This window comes from Bidens hawaiensis, unplaced genomic scaffold (genome assembly GCF_021521415.1).
Source record: "Bidens hawaiensis isolate Kalapana, Puna unplaced genomic scaffold, B.hawaiensis_p1.1 tig00026366_1, whole genome shotgun sequence".
Lineage (NCBI taxonomy): Eukaryota > Viridiplantae > Streptophyta > Magnoliopsida > Asterales > Asteraceae > Bidens > Bidens hawaiensis.
The window spans coordinates 122,294-142,388 of record NW_027494240.1 but is presented as its reverse complement, the minus strand read 5'-3'; the positions used below and the strand labels follow the sequence as shown (position 1 = coordinate 142,388).

At 38.6% G+C, this 20,095-nt stretch overlaps 1 protein-coding gene across 1 annotated transcript; it reads right to left on the bottom strand.

The window, feature by feature from the left end:
• Positions 1–1,437: 1,437 nt before the first annotated feature.
• Positions 1,438–2,400, bottom strand: LOC143573301 (uncharacterized). Its single transcript, XM_077058218.1, has one exon. The coding sequence runs from the start codon at positions 2,398–2,400 to the stop codon at positions 1,438–1,440; it is 963 nt and encodes a 320-aa protein (XP_076914333.1).
• Positions 2,401–20,095: the final 17,695 nt, after the last annotated feature.

Sequence of the window (20,095 nt, the reverse complement as noted above, 5' to 3'; positions counted from 1 at the left end):
CCCGTTAAGTGTTTGAACCTCTTTGAGGGATGCGGGAGATAGCATGCGGTTACCCTGAGGAATTTTCCTTCCTCCATCCCAAAAGCTTGTATTTTGTCCGGATTAGCCTTAAAACCCGTGCCTGTAATGATTACCCCGAGGAATTTTCCTTCCTCTATCCCAAAAGAACATTTTGCTGGGTTAAGTTTCATGTTATTGCTTCTCAACGTTTCAAAAGTTTCATCTATGTCCCTCAACATTTGATCTTCTTCAGTACTCTTGATTACCAAATCATCCATATAGACTTCGAGATTCCGACTTATTTGACCTTTGAAAGCCTGATCCATCAGTCGTTGGTATGTGGCACCCGCATTCTTTAACCCGAAAGGCATCATTCTATAACAGAATGTTCCTTGGTCAGTTCGGAATGATGTCTTGTCCACATCACCAGATGCCATATAAATCTGGGTGATACCCTTTTGTAAGCATCGAGGAAGCACTTGACATTGAAAGGGACCACAGCATCTACCTTTAAGTCGATCTCCGGAAGTGGGTAACAATCTTTCGGACATGCTTTGTTTAGATCTTTATAATCTATGCACATTCTCCACGTTCCGTTGCTTTTCGGAACAATCACTGGGTTTGCCACCCACGTTTGGTACTTAATTTCTCGTATAATCCCAGCGTGAAGAAGATCTTGCACTTGCTCATTCATGGCCTTCGTTTGTTCCGGGCCCATCTTTCGTTTCTTTTGCACAATTGGGGTGATCAACGGATTTACCTTTAACTTGTGTTCCGAAATGCTCCGAGGAACACCAGTCATGTCCGCGGGCTGCCACGCGAAAATTTCAATGTTCTTGGTCAATAATTGCTTTAAAAAGGTTCGGAAGATTTCAGAGATAGTCGGACCAATTACTACAGTTTGATCGGGAAATTTCTTGTTAAGAACCCATTTCTCTGGTTCAATCCGTTGATTTCGCTTTGAAACTTTACTTGGCCTTGAACTTTCAGTTGTGAAGCAGTGTCGGTTAACATTAATTATTGCTACTCCAGTGCGGGTCGGGACCCCTAATGCTCCGTGAGCTGTGGACGGATGGGCATTGAAGTCACCAATTGCCTCTCGTCCGAGAATAATATCATGTTTAGATGTTGCCGGTAAAACTAAACATTCGACCTCCTCAGTTCTTGAGTGAACCCCGTCACTAAGTGTGACCGGGAATGTTATGACACCACGCGGGTGCATTATTTCCCCACCAAACCCAGAAACGGGTGCATTAATAGGTCGCAATCGTTCTTTATCATCTTCCTCAAGCTGTTCAAAGCACTGTTCATACATAATGTCGGATGTACTACCAGTGTCGAAGAACACATATTGTGACCGATAATGCCCAAATAAATCAGTAATGACGGGCTTGTTTTCCATTCTTCGTCCGTAAATTCTTTCCTCTTACCTTTGATCTATTGGCCTACATGGATCATATGGACGTTCAGATCTTTAATTTTCCTTTTGGACGGGCCCTTGTTATCCTTTGCGGGAGGTTTACCAGCCCCTGGTCGTACGCATTTGACCAAATGATCTAACTGCCCGTTCTTTACTGCTGCTTCTATTTCATTTCTTAAAGCCACACACTCGTTTGTGTTGTGCCCTATATCATTGTGATACGTGCAATGTTTCTTGTTGTCGAGGAATGATTTCCTCGGTAACGGTTGAGGCTTGCGGATAGTCAAATTCTCCGTTGTGAGGATTTCTGAAGGAGATTTGGTTAACTGATTCCAGCTGCTGTTGGAAGACCGTGCTGAAAAATTACGCTTGTTTTTGTTGCAGATCAAAGATCTTGCATCAAATGGTTTTGATGTTTCTACACTTGGCTGAAGTCTTGACCATATTGGTCCTTTAGCCTGCCTATTTGGTCTTGGAGTTTGGAACTCGACCTTTGGTAATTGCTTATGGCTACCGGAACCCAATGTTTTTTCGGTTCTTGCGAACAACTTAGCTGCCGTTATGATTTCGTCCCAAGATTCGAGCATTCCGTCTTTTCCAGTTAGTGTGCGAATCAAGGCATCACTATGAACATTTTTACATAATGCTCCTTTCAGCATGTCTTCACTAACTCCTCCGATATTAAGGCTCTCATTATTAAAACGAGTAATGAAGTCCTCAATGGATTCATTATTTCGCCTTTTAACATTCAGGATTTCCGAAGGATCACGCGTATGTTTTCTTTGTTGACTGAAATGTTGAGAAAATTTTGCTACAAAATCTTTCCAACTCTTAATCTTTCCACATGGTAATTTCTCAAACCACTCCCGCGCCGCCTCGGTGAATGTAAGTGCAAACATGTGGCACCAATACGGAAGAGTCCAACCACTGACTCCTCCAACGGCTTCGAATCTTAACAGATGATCACTAGGATTAGTCATTCCATTATATGTTCAAACGGATGTTGGAATCTTTGCATTAATCGAGAATGGAGCTGTCGCGTTGCTTGAAATAAATTTTGATTTTTCTGCGAAAGATTCCGGGCGATATGGTTTGGAAAAATCATACTCAGCATTAGTGTGATACTCCGCATGGCAGACAGCTGGTCGCGGATAGCTAGTCCCTCCGTATAAAGGGAGGTGACTATCTCCGTTGTAGTAACTACCTTCCGGATGATAAGTTGAGTCATATCCGTCCAATTCATCCTCATAAGATGGTACCCGCATATCTATGCGAGGACGAGGACGTAACCTCCGGATCTCACCTACGTTCTGTTCCGGTGGTTGACTGTATTCGATGTGGCTTCCCCTTATGGGAGGAGAGATAGGTCTCCTGGGAGGCTGATCGTACGTCAGGGTACGGCCATGGAAACGCTCATTCCGGACTCGACGCTCGTATTATGCTTTCAAACTGTCTTGTTGAACACGAAGCCATTCGTCCGGAGACAAAAGTCCTTCGGTTCTGAAGATATGACGATCAGCACTTCTTTGATTAGAATCACCAGAATCTTCTTCCAAACCTAACTCCGACTGAGTTCGGTGGATTTCTCTTGTAACTCGTTCTATATTCCTCAAGGTAGAACCTCCTGGGGCTGTGACATGCCCCAGGTTAGTAGTTGGTGTAACAACATTCCCAGCATCTACAGGAGTAGTATCTGCTAATGGAGTGAAATGTCCCCGAGCCGCTAAACCACATATGGTAAAACCTCCAGGGTTCACGACATCAGTTCATGGAGTAGAGTTTGTGATTCTAGCAAAAATGGATGTTGCTCCTTCACGTGATTCAATATTGAGATCTCGTGGAGGTTGCGATTGATTCTCCGTCGGCCCTTTAGGTAATTGATTCATATCGTAAAGAGGATGGAAAATTTTTTTTGTTGTTCTAACAAAGACACGGATGGCACCAATGAAGAAATACGGATCTACTCCCCACTAATGGGTCCTAGATCCAATGAGTCAACAGGGTCGGATACGGTTAACTGCCGTTACGATATGAACACAATTGCCCAAAGTCCAAGGACGTGAACCTGCAAAACAAACATCGTGAGCTCGTTACGGGAAAGACAAGAGGGGGGATCTTCCCGTAACCACCCTCCGGCGTGAGAATAAGTACAGTTCTTACGAGAGTAAAGTACTTAAGTAAATTGAGAGAGTACAGTGGGAGTGAATGAATACCTCATGATGATTGAGAAGGTATTTATAGCCGAAGGGTGTAGGGAAGCGATTGGGCCAGCTGTCCCTTTAGAAGTGTAGGTTCCCAGCCGGATCTTCACAGGAGTATCTCGTAATACGTAGGTGCGGAATCCCTACGTAACACGATACGAGCGTAAGATGTATAATACGTTAAAACCAAACACGAACACACGTTACAATACTAATAAGACACGTTGTATTGCAACACTTCAACACGTGATATTCAATCACAAAAACACGTTCTGGAATCCTTTTTCAACACAAGCCGTAAGTTGAGGTTAAATACACCTCGACAACTTCGCCTAACATGTTAGGCGAAGTTTTCCTAACTTCGCTTGTCCAAAAGTTCGCCTACATCCCAGGCGAACTTGTGTGACACAATATCTAAAACCAAATCAAACAATCTAACTCGATTACAGACACATACAAAACACTAGATACTGAACTACTGACATCATGCACCAACAGACTCCCCCTTGGCAGTAGCTTCATATCTCTATCTTCATTCACGTGTCTAGTAATCCCAAAATCTCGTGTCACCAGTCTTCAAGCATGAACGCCTTCTCTAACACAAACAGAAACCACTCTCTGATATTTCTTGGCCTCATCTTTCCATGCAGGAATATAGAATATCTTTTTCTCGTTTAGCACCTGCAGGTCAGCTTGAGACAAATTCACCAAGTGCATCGGATCATAGACTCTCAGGACTTTTTGTTCATCTTCATCTTCCATAACCGCTTCAGCTGTTTTGCTATCAACATACCACCACTTTAGATTCTTTAAAACATCCTTGGGCATTGTCTTCATCGGCACTTCTTTCAAGCACCGGATCGGCTTATATTTCATTACCATCCAAGGTTTGCCATCAGCTCGCATTCCTCTCTCCTTATCTTCAACAAGCTTCCCTTTCTGCGGCTTTAACAACTCAAACTTTTTCTCTTTTATACTTTCTTTCCACACAATCTTCCCAATAATTCTGGACATATTATCATCACTTCTATTAATCAACCCCAATTTAGCCAAATCATTCACCTCACACTCAGGCAAGGTATTCAAAGATCTCAACAATCTCTTAAAGTACTGAATCCCATCAAAACGTTTAATCACAAATAATCTCAACTGCTCATCATACAACCAGCAAATAATACCCTTCTTCGATTCAGCATACCCTTTGATATTATAACTCTTCTTGAACATGGTTGGAACCGCTGGCTTCTTTGTCTTTACAAACCACTGAGCGTAGCCTTCTTTCCATCTCGGCTGCTTTTCCCTGTTCAGACTCATCACTTTCCATATCTTGACTCACATTTGCCTTATCAACGTCTGGGATATCGTGTTCAACACTGTCATCAACAATCTCTCCCTCTTCAATCTCCCTATCAATCACAATCTCAGCTCCTATCTTTTCAATCTCCTCAACTGGTAACACATCGTCATCACCCACAACATCATCATCCACCATTTCCTCATCATCCACTACCACAACATCTTCACCCCCTTGGCCACCTGCTGTACCAGTTGACTCCCCCTAAGATGTGGAAGTCCCAAGAGTTTGTTCAGTTCTTGGCAACTCACCACCTGCACCTTTCGATGCATTGGGATCATCGTCTCTATCATGACTTTTCTTCGTTCTCAACTCATCGCCATTGCAGCTCGTCTCCCCCTGAGATGCTAAGAACTGTTTTAAAGCATCAAAAAGTTTATCGTGCTCAACCAGGAGGGACGATTGGATCTGATTTTCTGCAACGAGGCGCTGGATAGCTTGAGTCTGGATAAGATTGATTCTTGACTGTTCTGCCACCACCCTCACAAGAGCTGCTATCATTTCAGAATCAGATAATGTAGCATCAAAATCAAACCTCATATGAGAAACGTCTTGAGCATAAGGTGGAGTGATTTCCAAACTAGCCGGAATATCAGAAGCAGGCTGAAAAGTAACCGCGGGTGGTAGTGTGACAGATAACCCCGCAGTAGCCACTAATGTCGACTCAACAAATCTTGCAACAACCTCCGATGGAGTAAGAGTAGGAGGTGGCAAGGAGACTATCTCTGGAGCCGAAAACTGAAATGTGGTAGGTGGAATGTCAAATGATGAGGATGTAGTTATCACAGGAGCACTTGAGATGATTGGTCCTGTCACAGTCTTTGACGTAGGAACCATAGTCATACCAGATAGAGCGGGTGGGGAGAAACGAACCACCCTTGAGCTTTCACCAGCTCCCGAACCTTCACCAGTTCTAACCCTTTTCGAACGACGTATCAACCGGTCTAACTCCTCCTCAAAATCAGATTCACTGTCATCCGAGTCTTTCTTTCGTTTTCCATGTATTCTTTCCTGGCTGACCAGAATCTGTTGTGCTTCAGCAATATCATCATCGGAGGAGTCAGAGTCGGTTCTCTCAGAATCAGCTACAGTCGTAGCTACCATCGACACATTTACACCAGAAACCTCTGCTACTGAGACTTGAATCTCTGCAGCAGGATCAACTCGCTCCATATCAAAGAACCCTTGGCCACCGAAAGCATCTTCAAGATCTACCTGTTCCTCCGGTGCCACAACATGATCAGCAGGCAATGCTTGCTGTACCACAGGTGGTGGTTGAGGAACATCAGCCTGTTGTGGTGCCGGGTCCCGAAATTCATCTCCAAGAGGAGCAACATAAGCAGGGTTTATCAAGTAACCAAATAATGGAGTATGCCTTGGACGAAGCTCTGGCTTACTACGAGCACTCGACGACCTGCGTTGCGCAAATATCCTCTTGCTTACACTCTCTACATATCGAATGGGACGGCGTTGAGGTAGCGTAGGAGCTACATGATTCAAGATCATCTGTAAGAAACTGGGATACATCAAAAATCTTTCACGAGCGACCGCGCCTCTCTGACGATCGATTTCATAGAACACCATCTGACCGAAGCTGTAGGGCTTGTTGTAAGTCAGTGCTGTCATTGCTGATTGCATCGTTGCACCCATACCGTCAGTACCAGCTTTACGACCCGACATGCACACAATCATCACGTGCATCAGAAAACGCCATTGATCCAATAAAAATCCCTTTCGCCTCTGAGTATCACCCAATGGACCCGAATAGCCCATTCGTAAAAATGCACCATCTCTGAATGGAGCCGGAAAGTCGGTTGGATCATCTGTGGTTTCAGCCCCGAACTGCAAGGCAACTCTGATCTGATTTGCTGAGAATTGCACCGCCTGATTGTTCACTGTGGCGCGCATAACCGGAGGCTCAACTCTACAATCATATTCTACCGTTCGCAAGAAATCTTCAATGTTCGGTAGAGAAATGGGTAGAGTTGTAGTAATAGCGTGGAAAATACGTGAGCGAACTAAGAAGGAGATGATCTCGCGATAATCATCAACACCACTTGCATCCGGATCCAACGTGATGTACATGTTGTGACCCGGAAAGAACTGTCTGTTGTTGTCACCGCCTTCGTCACCACCAGCACTAGCAGCTCCCGCTACAGCAGTCATATCTGCACAACAAACGGTCTAAGTTAGAATATCGACAAAGCAGATCGTAACTTTTCCTGTTACCATGAGCGAAGTTATGATAACAACTTGTGTGCAGGCGAAGTTAGACAAAGGGCGAAGTTGAGTACAACTTCGCCTTTACTATAACTTCGCCTGATAACAGTTTAAAACCCTTAAATTAACAAGAAAAGCCCTAGGCGAAGTTAACTATAAGGCGAAGTTGAGGATAACTTCGCCTAATCCTAACTTCGCCCATGAACACTGTGAATAATTAATTAATTTAAGATTGAACAGGCGAAGTTATGCCTAAGGCGAAGTTGAGAACAACTTCGCCTAAAGATAACTTCGCGTGAATATGAAACGGCATAAAACAGAAGGCTGATCATGGTTTGAATGGTGAATTGGTGATTGATAACATAAAAGGATGTTACTATAGAGATCAGGACGATCAAATGAGTTACGAACACATTAGAAAGAGATTAGTTATCGGGTGTTTAAAGGTTTGCATGAACGAGATCACAACTCGGACCAAAACGACATCAGATTAACATCATTGACAAGAATTATAAGTTATACCGAGCCTACACACCTTTAATACGGATTGAAAACAAAAATAACAAGGTTCGATTCGTGTTTTAAGTTCGCCGAGGGTGTAAGTAGATAAGTTCGCTGGGTTTTGAAAAGTGTAAAGTGTTCGACCAGAAAGTCACTTTATATAGGGTTTAAATTACACAGGCGAAGTTAAGGTTAACTTCGCTTACCCTTAACTTCGCCCCTTAACAAGTTCGCCCCTTCACAACTTTGCTTAGTGTTAAACTTACAAAACAGGCCCTTATAAATTTGAACAAAATGCAACTGTCTTTTAACAACTTCCGTTAAAGATTTAAACGTTACGATCAAAGAACCAAGTAACCAAGTTTTAAAACATAAAAAAAAAGATGCAAAGAAAATTTTAGAAAATAAGTAAACGGGATCAAATTTCAGTCTTGACGGGGACCAGCATGTTTTAGAAAAGATCCGAACAGGAATCATACTAATTAAGTGGCTGTCACATAGATCCATGTTCAGCGGTATTATGACATAAAGAAACAGGTTGTAAGCAGGTATACAACTTAGTATGGTTTTCATCGCTTCTGTGATACGGTTTAGGTTCAATTAAGCTCAAAATTTAGATGGACATCACACCAGAGATTGTGATGCCTCCTATTTTTTCTCAAAGCGTATTTGACTTTCCCCAAGTCACCCCGAGTTGACCTTGACCTGTAGTGTCTGATTAAACAGTAAGTACATATCGATCTTTAGAGTCTTCATCCCGTTCTCTCTCTTGCCTCTTGATTGATAAGTGTAATATCATAAGCTTCAAAAGGCTTAACAACACACACATTTTTATTTTTTTTTTATTTTTAAGATTAACACAGCTTCAAACAGTAGACGACTGCAAGTCCCGAATCTGGATCACTGCAGGTGCTTGACACACTATCTTCTCGTGTATGACTGGGTAATCACTTTTCTGCCTATCATTCGGAAAGATGTATATGGAGACATGCACAACTCTGAATGAGTCTCCACTTTAAATCGAGGAGATTTAGTTAGTATCACTTCTACTTTTATGCACCATAAAAAGCTACCATAACATACAATGGCTGTTCTAGAGTCTTTTAGGCCTAATAACTTCACTAGTTAAGCACACAGAGTTAGTTTTTCTATCACTTTCCAAGGTTGGATCAATTTTATATTAAACATTGTATTGAAACTTCCTATGAAGTTATAGACTTGAAAAATTATATCACTCCCATAAAAAATTTTAAATTCTATCGCCCCGATCAAGTCAAAGTCTTCAGGTAAACGGCTATCCTGAAGATCCAATGGATTAGCTGGACCGACCACATACGAATATGTGTCCTTCTAACTAAGTATGAACGACTATTTTTCAGCGAAAGAATAAAAATCCATCAAAAACCGCCCCTGTCACTTTCAGTCATCTGGTTAATGGCTATCCTTATAATCTACTGGTAGAAGTGAGGACCAAACACATCCGAAGATATGTCCTTCAAACTGAAGCAATCGACATAATTTTAAGCGATAGTGACGTTTTTTTTTTTAAATAAAAACGAAAAACACGGTTACTCGGGATTGATCATCCCATTAAGTTCAACAAGATTTTGAAAACGAGTTCGGTCAAACGCTTCAGTAAAATGATCGGCGAAATTAACCAGTGAATCAATCTTTTCTAGCACTATTAATTTCTTCTCAGCACAATCCCATATAAAATGATGACGAATGTCAATGAGTTTAGTTTTGCTGTGTTTGACGGGATTGTTAGTTACTGAGATTGCAGCAGTGTTATCAATGCAAATAGGAGTTTGAGTGAAATTCAGACCGTAATCGCGCAATTGTTGTTGTATCCAAAGAACCTGGGAGCAGCAGTTTGATGCTGCCATGTACTCTGCGTCACAGGTGGAAATGGCTACTGAGGTCTACTTCTTACACTGCCATGACACCAATCATCCTCCCAGAAACTGACATCCACCGGTTGTCGACTTCCTGTTCTGATTGCAACCTCCATAGTCAGAATCTGTGTAAGCTACCAGATCCAGTTCTCCCCCTTTCGTGTACCACAATCCCAACTTAGACTTGCCTTTGAGATACCGCAATATTCTCTTCACTCCCTTCATGTGAGATTCCTTTGGGCTTGCCTGAAAACGAGCACAAAGACAAACTACAAACATAATATCAGGTCTAGATACAGTTAAATACATTAAAGAACCTATGACTGCTCGATATTGGGTAGGGTCCACGTCTTCATCACTGTCTGATTCAGCACCCAGTTTGTGGTTGACGCAAACTGGAGTATCAAATGGGGTGCTATCTTCCATCTTGAAGCGTTTGAGCACATCATGGACATATTTTGTTTGATGAATAAACATCCCATATTTCTTCTGATCTACCTGCAAACCCAAAAAGAAATTTAATTCGCCCATTGCGCTCATTTCAAACCTCTTTTTCATGACTTCTTCAAATTCCTGACACATGGCGACTTTTGATGCAGCAAAAATGATGTCGTCCACATAGACTTGCACTAGTAGAAAATCTCCCCCTTTTCTCTTGACAAACAGCGTGCTTTGATACCACTTGTAGGTCCCTCCGGGGCGTCGCTGATCGATACTTTCCTTATTCGAACCCATTCTCAAGCAAGTAATCAGACAAGGTTGCGTACCAGGCACGAGGGGCCTGATGTAGCCCATATAACGCTTTACTCAGTTTGTACACATGATCAGGAAAATCAGGGTCAGGGAAACCTGGAGGTTGTTCAACGTGCACCACCTCACGACTTTTCCATTAAGGAAGGAACTCTTCACATATAACTGGAATACTTTCATTTCTTTGTGTGCAGCAAATGCCAAAAATAGACGAATTGCTTCCAATCTTGCTACAGGAGCAAACACTTCGTTGTAGTCGATTCCTTCGTGCTGATTAAACCCTTTTACCACTAACCTTGCCTTGTTCCGTATGATTATCCCTTTCTCATCTCTCTTACATTTAAAAACCCACTTTGTACCAATAGCTTGTACATTCTTTGGTTTCTCAACTAATTTCCATACCTCCTTGAACAGGTTTCCATTCATGTAACAAATTATTGTTACCAGTCATGTGCCGGGAACAGCCACTGTCCACAACCCACAGATTGTTCACAGCCCTGTTCAACTGTTCCTGCACAATTAAAGCAAAAGATTAAAATCTGGGGACCCAAGACCTACTGGTCTTGGGTCGATTAAATCTGTTAAACAGCATCTCGTACTTTGGATGCCCAAAGTCAGTTTGAGGATGATTTCTGTGAGTTCTGAAAGGAAACTTTCTTGAGGATTGACTATGAGGCCATCCAAACCTTAGTGAATTAACTGAATTATAATTGTAAGTTTGGTTGTTAACTGGGAAAAACTGAGATCGATTTCTTTAAAATCTTGGATTTGTCCAATGTCTGATGTTTGGTGAGTTCGCATTCTTACCAGTATAATAATTACCATTCGTTTTATTCTCAGTTTTCGGAGGCCTCATTCCTCTAAATTTTCTCTGGTTTAGAGGTAAATCAGCAATAAGGTGTCCTACTTGATTGCATCTAAAACAACTCCTGTGTTCAACTTTCGTCTCAACTGTTGTTTCAGATGTTGAGGTTACATTACTACCCGTTTGTCTCACATACGGTGGGACGAACGGGTTTAGGGAAGAACTCTTTTCATCAGGCTTATATTCGTCCCCCCGTTTTAGTAATGCTACCTCTTCCTTTATCTCACCCGATTCGGATGACTTGTCCGAATTTGATGAGACAGAACTATGAACAGAAATCTTAACATTAGGAATTGACTTAGTCGTTTCGCTTTTACTAACTTCAGGTTCTTTAGTCGAAATTTTGACTGGAACTGTCTGATTAATCTCAACATCAGCAGATTTCTGATTACTAGGATTATAAGTATAGTTATGGTTATACGGTGGTGGAACTTCAGAAAATCCAATTCCCCCTTTGTTAACTGGGGAACGTTGAACACTTACAATGTAATCAAGCATTGCTGAGGAATTTCTAAATTGTTCAATTTTTCTGTTTAGTTCCACCACTTTTACCTGGTAATCAGCAATCTGTTTATCTCTTTCAGCAATTAGTTTGGTTTTCTCTTCTAACACTTCATAACTAAGATCAATTACTTGTATTTTTTCGGCTAGACTGGCCTTAAGACTTCTGATGTCCTTTTCACTAGCTTTTATTTTTACCGAGTGACTATTTTCTCTAGTTTTAGTATAGTGATGATCTTCTTTTAACGTTTTAAATTGTGCGTCCAAACTAACAAACTGATCAGTTATTGTTTTTCAATTGTTCAGACAGATTTTCACATTGTATGCAATGAAGTTCAGAGCTTACCTCAGAGAGCTGATCGTTGACTTCTGCCATATAGGCTTGATTTTCTCCCGTCTCCCTCTCACTTCCTTCAGTTTCTATGTTTACCAAATTAGCCTGTTCGAACACTTCCTCAACTTGCAGGTTCCAGTTGTATCCACCATTCTGTCTAGATACCATAGCCCTGTTCTCACTACCTCCCCCATTCTGTTGTGCAGATCTGTTCTGACTACGTTCGACTCTCTCATTTGTACATTCCTTGGCAAAGTGACCATTTTGTTGACAGTTGTAACATCTAACTTTTAATTTGTCAAACCCTGGTCTTTCTCCAACAAACTTTCTACCTGTTTTCCTCATGAATCTTTTAACCCTTCTTACAATCATAGCCATCTGCCACTGCAGATCCATCTCTTCTAAATCATCAGCATCGATCTGATCATAGTCTTCATCCAAAGTTGCAGAGTCGACTATTTTACCTTTGATATAGTTCTCATAAGATGCAATGAAGGATGCATAGAGAGCAAACTGCTGTTCAGCTGATTTAACACTCATGGGCATCTGTGAGTAGTTGTTGGTTGGAACATTTGATGAGAAATTACCAGTTGTTGCTTGAGGTTTTGAAGAACTACTACCTCCAGCTACAAAACATACGTCGCCATCCATATTAAGAATCACATGACCATCTCGAGTTGAGTTGTAGTTTGATTCTCCCTTTGAGTAATAGGCAGACGATTCTGATTTTGAACTTGAACTTGAAGAGACTTTCGCACCATACATTCCCAGATCCTGAACCTGATCAGTTGGTGTCTCCTTTCGAACCATGTTGAGCTCAAAATTTCGTAACTTATTGACTGCTATTTCAAGATCAATATTGGCAAATTCTTTATCTTCTCTCATCAAAACCGTATACATTTCCCATTTCGGTGGAAGAGCATCAAGAAGTTTCTCTACTATCTCCTATTCTTTGTATACAATGGAGTAATTGCTGAGTTCGGTCATCAAGTGATAATATCTGGTGATGATATCGTCAAGTGATTCATTTTTCAGATACTTGAATACAAAGAATTGGGTTTTTAGTAGTTTTGTTTTGGAAGCACGTATCCCCACATTACCTTCATATCGATTTTCAAGTGCTTCTCATAGCTCCCTAGCAGTTTTGTACTTCTTGAATGTATGAAGAATCTCTTGTGGAAGAGCCATTGTGATTGCTGCATGAGCTTTACTTTCTGCCTCATACATCTTTTTTTCTTCCTCTTCCATCTTATTGTACTTCTTAATTTGTTCACGATTCTCAAACAAGGCTGTTGGTGGAATGTATCCATCTTGTATGCACACTCACATCTTAGCATCTTGATATTTCACATACTGTTTAAATCGAACTTTCCAAGCAACGAAATCGGTACCCTTAAGCATTTTTGGAGCTTTAGTTGCTGAACCGGCTTCTACCTCCATTTTTACCAGTTCCGTAAAGTTTATTGAAGTCATCGTTGAAAGAAACACGACTCGAAATACGAAGAATAAGTATTAAATTTTAAACAGAAATCAGAAGGCGAAGTTGAGCTTAACTTCGCTTGAGCTTAACTTCGCTTGATTCCTAACTTCGCCTGCTTCCTTAACTTCGCTTGATTGATAACTTCGCTTGATTGATAACTTCGCCTGCTTCCTAACTTCGCTTGATTGATAACTTTGCTTGATTGATAACTTCGCTTAACCTTATAAGTTCGCTTAAACCCTACGAACAGTGACGGCAACTTCGCCTGATAAACACAAGGTTTTTGCAGGTTTTAATTTGACGTATTGCGAGGTATGCGAAGGTGTAATGGGTTATATTTGATGGTGGGAGATGGGTAAAACACAAAAACTAGGTATTTCAACGTAAACTCATTCCGCGAATAGTCGAACGGAACGATCTTTACACTCGTGTGATAATCCCGAACCACACAATCACGAGCAAAAGCTCTGATACCAATTGTAGGTTCCCAGCCGGATCTTCACAGGAATATCTCGTAATACGTAGGTGCGGATTCCCTACGTAACACGATACGAGCGTAAGATGTATAATACGTTAAAACCAAACACGAACACACGTTACAATACTAATAAGACACGTTGTATTGCAACACTTCAACACGTGATATTCAATCACAAAAACACGTTCTGGAATCCTTTTTCAACACAAGCCGTAAGTTCAGGTTAAATACACCTCGACAACTTCGCCTAACATGTTAGGCGAAGTTGTCCTAACTTCGCTTGTCCACAAGTTCGCCTACATCCCAGGCGAACTTGTGTGACACAATATCTAAAACCAAATCAAACAATCTAACTAGATTACAGACACATATACAAAACACTAGATACTGAACTACTGACATCATGCACCAACAAGAAAAGATGCCTTCATAACCGTCTGGACACGTGTCCTCATATGATAGGTTCAACCTATACGTTGCATGTGCATGTATAACAACCTGGACACGTGTCTCTCTAACATTGGTTAACGGGGTAATATTGGCCATGTGCACGGTTATAACAACCTTGTCAGGTGTCATCAGTTGATTGGCCATGTGATCACGTATTGCCAAGAAAGCATCTTGGATAATCTTCTAGAAGGTAATTAGTTATTGACAGCTGTCCAAGGGCATTACCTCGTGGTCATTTACGCGGGAGAGTATTCTTTCTTGAGGATGACTTTTGACGGTGCCAGGATGCTTCCGCATGTGTCATGAGGGTGTTTCTTCCTCAGACGATCTATGCGGGTGGTTCATATGTCCCGCGGGTGACTTGTGACGTGCTTTTGGTTGACCCGCGGGTGTTACTTAAGGGTATTTGGGTCTTTTTAGTACCCTACCTCTATAGATAAAGTTAAAATTACAACAAAAAAGAGAAGGGTGAAAAGAAACTAAATCCATTTTGGATGATGGAGATAAATTTAAAAAATAAAAATTGATGAAAAAGGAAAGAATGTAATAACCCACTTATGATGATTTTCTCTCTTCACATGCAATGCACATATCAATTCCTCCATCATTTTAAAACGTCTATAACTTTTTCATACGACATTTTTTTAGAATTTTTTTTACCATAATAACAAACGTTTTTTTATCTTTAATATGAATATCATATTGTTATATAAAAATTAAAAAAAAAGTTAATGGTTTTTTGTATATTGTGTTATTTGATTGTTCTTTGTGTTTTTTAATTGAGTTTTTCTATGAATTGTGTTATAAATTTTGGTCATTGTGTTTTTCAATTGGTACTCATATTAAAGATAAAAATTAAAACAAAGATTACATCATTGTGTCTTTATGCTCAACATTTGTCTTTCTACTTATCATTGTGTTTTAGTCATTGTGATCAACATTCACTTAAGTTGAGACGAATAGTATTATGTTCATTGTGTATTACGTTCAAGTCATTGTGTAATATGTAGATTTCATTGTGTTTTACGTTTCAGGTCATTGTGTAATATGTATTTACCATTGTGTTTTACGTTTTATGCCATTGTGTTATATGTATTCATTATTGTGTTTTACGTTTTCAGGTTATCGTGTAATATGTATTCCACATTGTATTTTATGTATTACATAATTCGTTGATATTTTTTATTATATTTACATATTATTACACAATGGTGTTATTAGTATTTAAAAAAACACAATGGTCAGTTGAAAGACACAATGACGAAAAAAACACATTAACAAATTGAAAGACACAATGACGAAAAAAATAAATAATTACGTAATTTTTTTATTTTTGTATAACAAAATCCTACTCATATTAAAGATAAAAAAAATGCTTGTTATTATGATGAATTTTAATTTAAAAAAAATATCATATGAAAAAGTTATGAGCGTTTAAAAATGATGAGAGGGATTAACTTGTGAATTGCATGAGACGAGAGAAAATGTGTACAATTACTTTTATAATCTTTTTCCTTTGGTCCATACTTGACACATGTTAATTAGTTATGTCTTCTCACACTTCTCATTTTTGTTACAATTTTTAAAATAACTCAACCCATATATATATATATATATATATATATATAGAGGATGAGTTATTATACAATAATAGCTTATCGTACATTTCGTGTGTGACCTTCTAGAGCGTTAGATAACAAAACTCGCGGTGACAATTTCGTAAATAACTTAAACTAGTTTGTGATCAAATTCATTGATAACAAATTGATTCTGATCCAAATTCTGAACTCCTCGCTCTATCTCATCCAATTTCTAAACCATAATCAGAGCTTAAAGTATGAAATCTCAAAAATCAAAATAGAACGTCGTTGAACATCAAGCATCTTCAAATTAATCAAAAATTAATTATTTAATCAATCGTGTTTATGTGTAGGAGACTCTAAAATCATCAATCAGCTATAAAATTGCAGAATAATACACTCAGTTGGGCTCTGATTAGGGTTTAAAATATTATGTTTAAACGTTCTGAACAAAACTGACATGTTCGGTTCAAAACTTAAAACGCTCTGAACAAAAAGCTAAGAAGTCAGTACAAAAATTTAAGAAGTTTAAAAAAAAAAAAGTTTAGAAGAAAAGCTAAAAAATTCAAAACAAAATTAGTTTAAGAAGTTTAGAACAAAAAAATGTTCATAAGAAAAAGCTTAAAAATTCAGATCAAAAGTCTAAGAAGACCATGCTTAAATCCTATACATTCAAGGTTAACCTAAAATGTTCAGGCTTAGAACCTAAAACGTTTAGGCTTAATCTTGATACATTCAAGGTTAAAATTCATCACTCAAAACTCAAAATTGATCTATTGAAGCTTCAAATGGATGATTAATTAGATCAATTTCAAGGTTAATTGATCAATTAGGTTCATTTATTTCAATTTCAATTCCTATCTAAAGATAAATAAACCTGTGAATAACAATAGGAGGCGATGTATAGAGACTGTGGATGGTGGTTTCGACGGTGGACGAAATCGTTGTACGATGACGGATTGTTGAACGATGACGATAAAGGTTGATGGAATTGATGGGAGTAGAAGTGGACGAAGACCGACTTGCGTGGTTATTGAAAATCAATGTTCCAAAATGCCACGTACTTATTGTACGATAAAGGATTAATGTATCGGATTCTTTATATATGTGTGTGTGTGTGTGCGCGCGCGCGCGCGCGCGCACACACACACACACATATATAAAGAATCCGATACAGTTTTGAGAATCTTGGGGGTAAAATAGTCCTACTATGAATTGTTTTTAAATGTAATATATTAAGCGGTGAGATATTATTTATATATATATATAAATAATTAAAAAAATTATTTTTTAAAAACTAACTTTTCAGCCCTCTCGCATAGTTTTAATTAATACACGAAGATATGGTTGATAATTCTATTTTCAGATACGGACATATATGATATTTAGAAGTTGGAGCAATTTCATATATATCCCTGCAAAATTAAGAAATATCAGATTTATCATTAAAAAAAATTTAAAGTATTATATACTAGCTTTAGAACATGTGTGATACATGGAATTCTTAATTAAAAAATACTATATTTTATCAAATTAAATGGTTTTAAAAGTTCATACTTCATATTAGAGTTTTATAATAAAATATTCATACAAATACGTGACGCATTCTCACACAATTTTTTCATAATCATGAAAAAGATATACCTACTGATTTTATAAGTTGTAATTATTTTTTTGATAGAATAAAAAATTCTAACACAAGACTCTAAGATATATCAATATGAATGACATAAAAAAATAGCAATCATATATAAAACCAGTATGAAGAAAACATGTTTTGTATTACATTATTGAAACAAATGGATGAAAGCTCTATAGATCCATGAAGGTTGAATGAATATGTGAGAATACGATTGTTGTTCATTAATAATTTATTTTTTTATCATCTTAGACCTATAAATATCATTTATTGAATTTTATCACATTTTTCTCTTACACTCAAAAGTGTATATGAATTGATTTACAGATCTGATTTCCTAAACACATAAATATTTTGATTATATTGACATAAATGCTCTCACATTTTTAATCCCTACAATTTAGTTAATTAGTTATTCGATTTAAGGAATGATTGATATGTTTTGGTTTCATTGACATAAATATGTTTCCATTAAAAATAGAAGAATAGTTTGAGCGATAAATTTATGTTATTAATAAATCTCAAAGTGACATGTATACATAGTTATATATTCTAATTAGAATATGTAGATGTAGATGTAGATGTAGATGTAGATGTAGATGTAGATGTGTAAGGCCCCAATCCCGGTGTCCTACTTTGACGTTGGATTTACTCATAAACGCAGTTCTAAATATCAGAGTTAATTAAAAAATTTCGCGGAATAATAAACATCAAACATATATTACAGAATCGTTCAAATCTTTTCAAATTAAACATCTTTTGTATTTCTAATTAACACATAACCCATAATAACATCATAACATTTTCCTCAAGATTCTAGTATCTTCAGTCCAACGCCATGTTTCTTCAATCAAACGAGGTGCCTTAGTCTATTTACCTGCGTGCATACTAAAAGTCAACTGCGCTGAGTGAGTTCTAGTTAATCAAGCAACATACAATACATACACATACCTACTTTTAAATACGTATCCGAAGATACATATCACATTTTTAACATGTTACCTTTCTTTATACATACTTTCATTCTTTCTTTCATACATAACTAACTATTCGTTTTAAAGAGCATTTCGCCCAATAACCTTCGCAGATATTATTAGGGTCTGCAACACTTTAACGTTCGTAGATATTATTAGGGACTGCAACCCTTTAACTTTCGCATGTATTATTAGGGTCTGCAACCCTTTAACCTTCACATATATTATTAGGGTCTGCAACCCTTTAACTATACATTCCATTCATCCTTTAATCATGCATACCTTTTTCCTTATATAACATACTTTTGTATATACTCATTTCATTACTTACCTTCATACATACATATTTCATACTAGACTTACTACACATTACTTTCCCTGACGATACGTGCAATATCCGAAGATCGTTCACGCACCGACAAGCATTCATTCATAACATTCATATAAATTATCACATCAATCATCATAGCATACGCTTACCATTTAAGGTAAGTGTATTATCATTCATATCGTCTATGCACACAGCCCCGAAAACATAACAAGGAAATGTGGCTAGAAACTCACTTGGGTTCTGTTTCTTTCTGAATTTATAGTAATTCATTTCTTTAATTGGGCTCTGTTAATTGTATAACAATTTTAAGTATCAATTAACTATCCCTATCCATATCATATCTCTAGTTACATAGACCCTCAACGAACGAAGGTCCGGGGGCAGCGCCCTTGGCAGCGAGGTGTAGGGGCGGCAGCCCCTAGCAGGGTTCAAGCGGCAGAGCCCCTGGCTGGGGTCGAGCTGCCAGGTCAGCTTGGAAAAATTTTATTTTCATTAACTACCTTAACACAATTTTCATTAGAATTCTTAAATTATTATTTTATTTGCTATCCTATTCGTTATGACGAACGGCTTCTGGTTATGCACCATTCGCTATCTCATTCGCAATGAAAACTTCATTATGGTTAAGTATCATTAGCTATACCATTCGCTATGACAAATGGTCCCATTCGTTACGACGAATGGCCTAATCTGAGTATAAAGAATGACTAAGGCCATTCATGATTTCATTGAGAGACGCATGTAAGGCTCATTCGCTACAGGAGAACGCGAAGGTACCTATAACAAATGGCTTCATTCGTTGTCTCCTTTTAGCGAATGAATGGATGAAGAATGAATTAAGTCATTCGCGACTTCTGTAGAAAGAATGAGGGCTCATTCGTTACACATGCATTCTCATTCGTTATGATTGCCTAACGAAAGTCCAACGATTCATTCAATCATGACGAATGAGCGTCAGTCTTATCCAAATCTTTGACTCAAGGGTCAAAGTCAAAATCGATAAGAACACCAAACAGTCAACCATTATTAGTTTTGCAATTGACCTTCAAATCTTGATGAAACACGAATTTGGTATCAATCTACTCGTATACCTAACGCCTACAATCCCTAATCCACGCATCG

Bases quoted from the DNA above. Each gene is read 5' to 3' on its own strand.
- LOC143573301 (XM_077058218.1), bottom strand. From the start codon at position 2,400: ATGACTAATCCTAGTGATCATCTGTTAAGATTCGAAGCCGTTGGAGGA.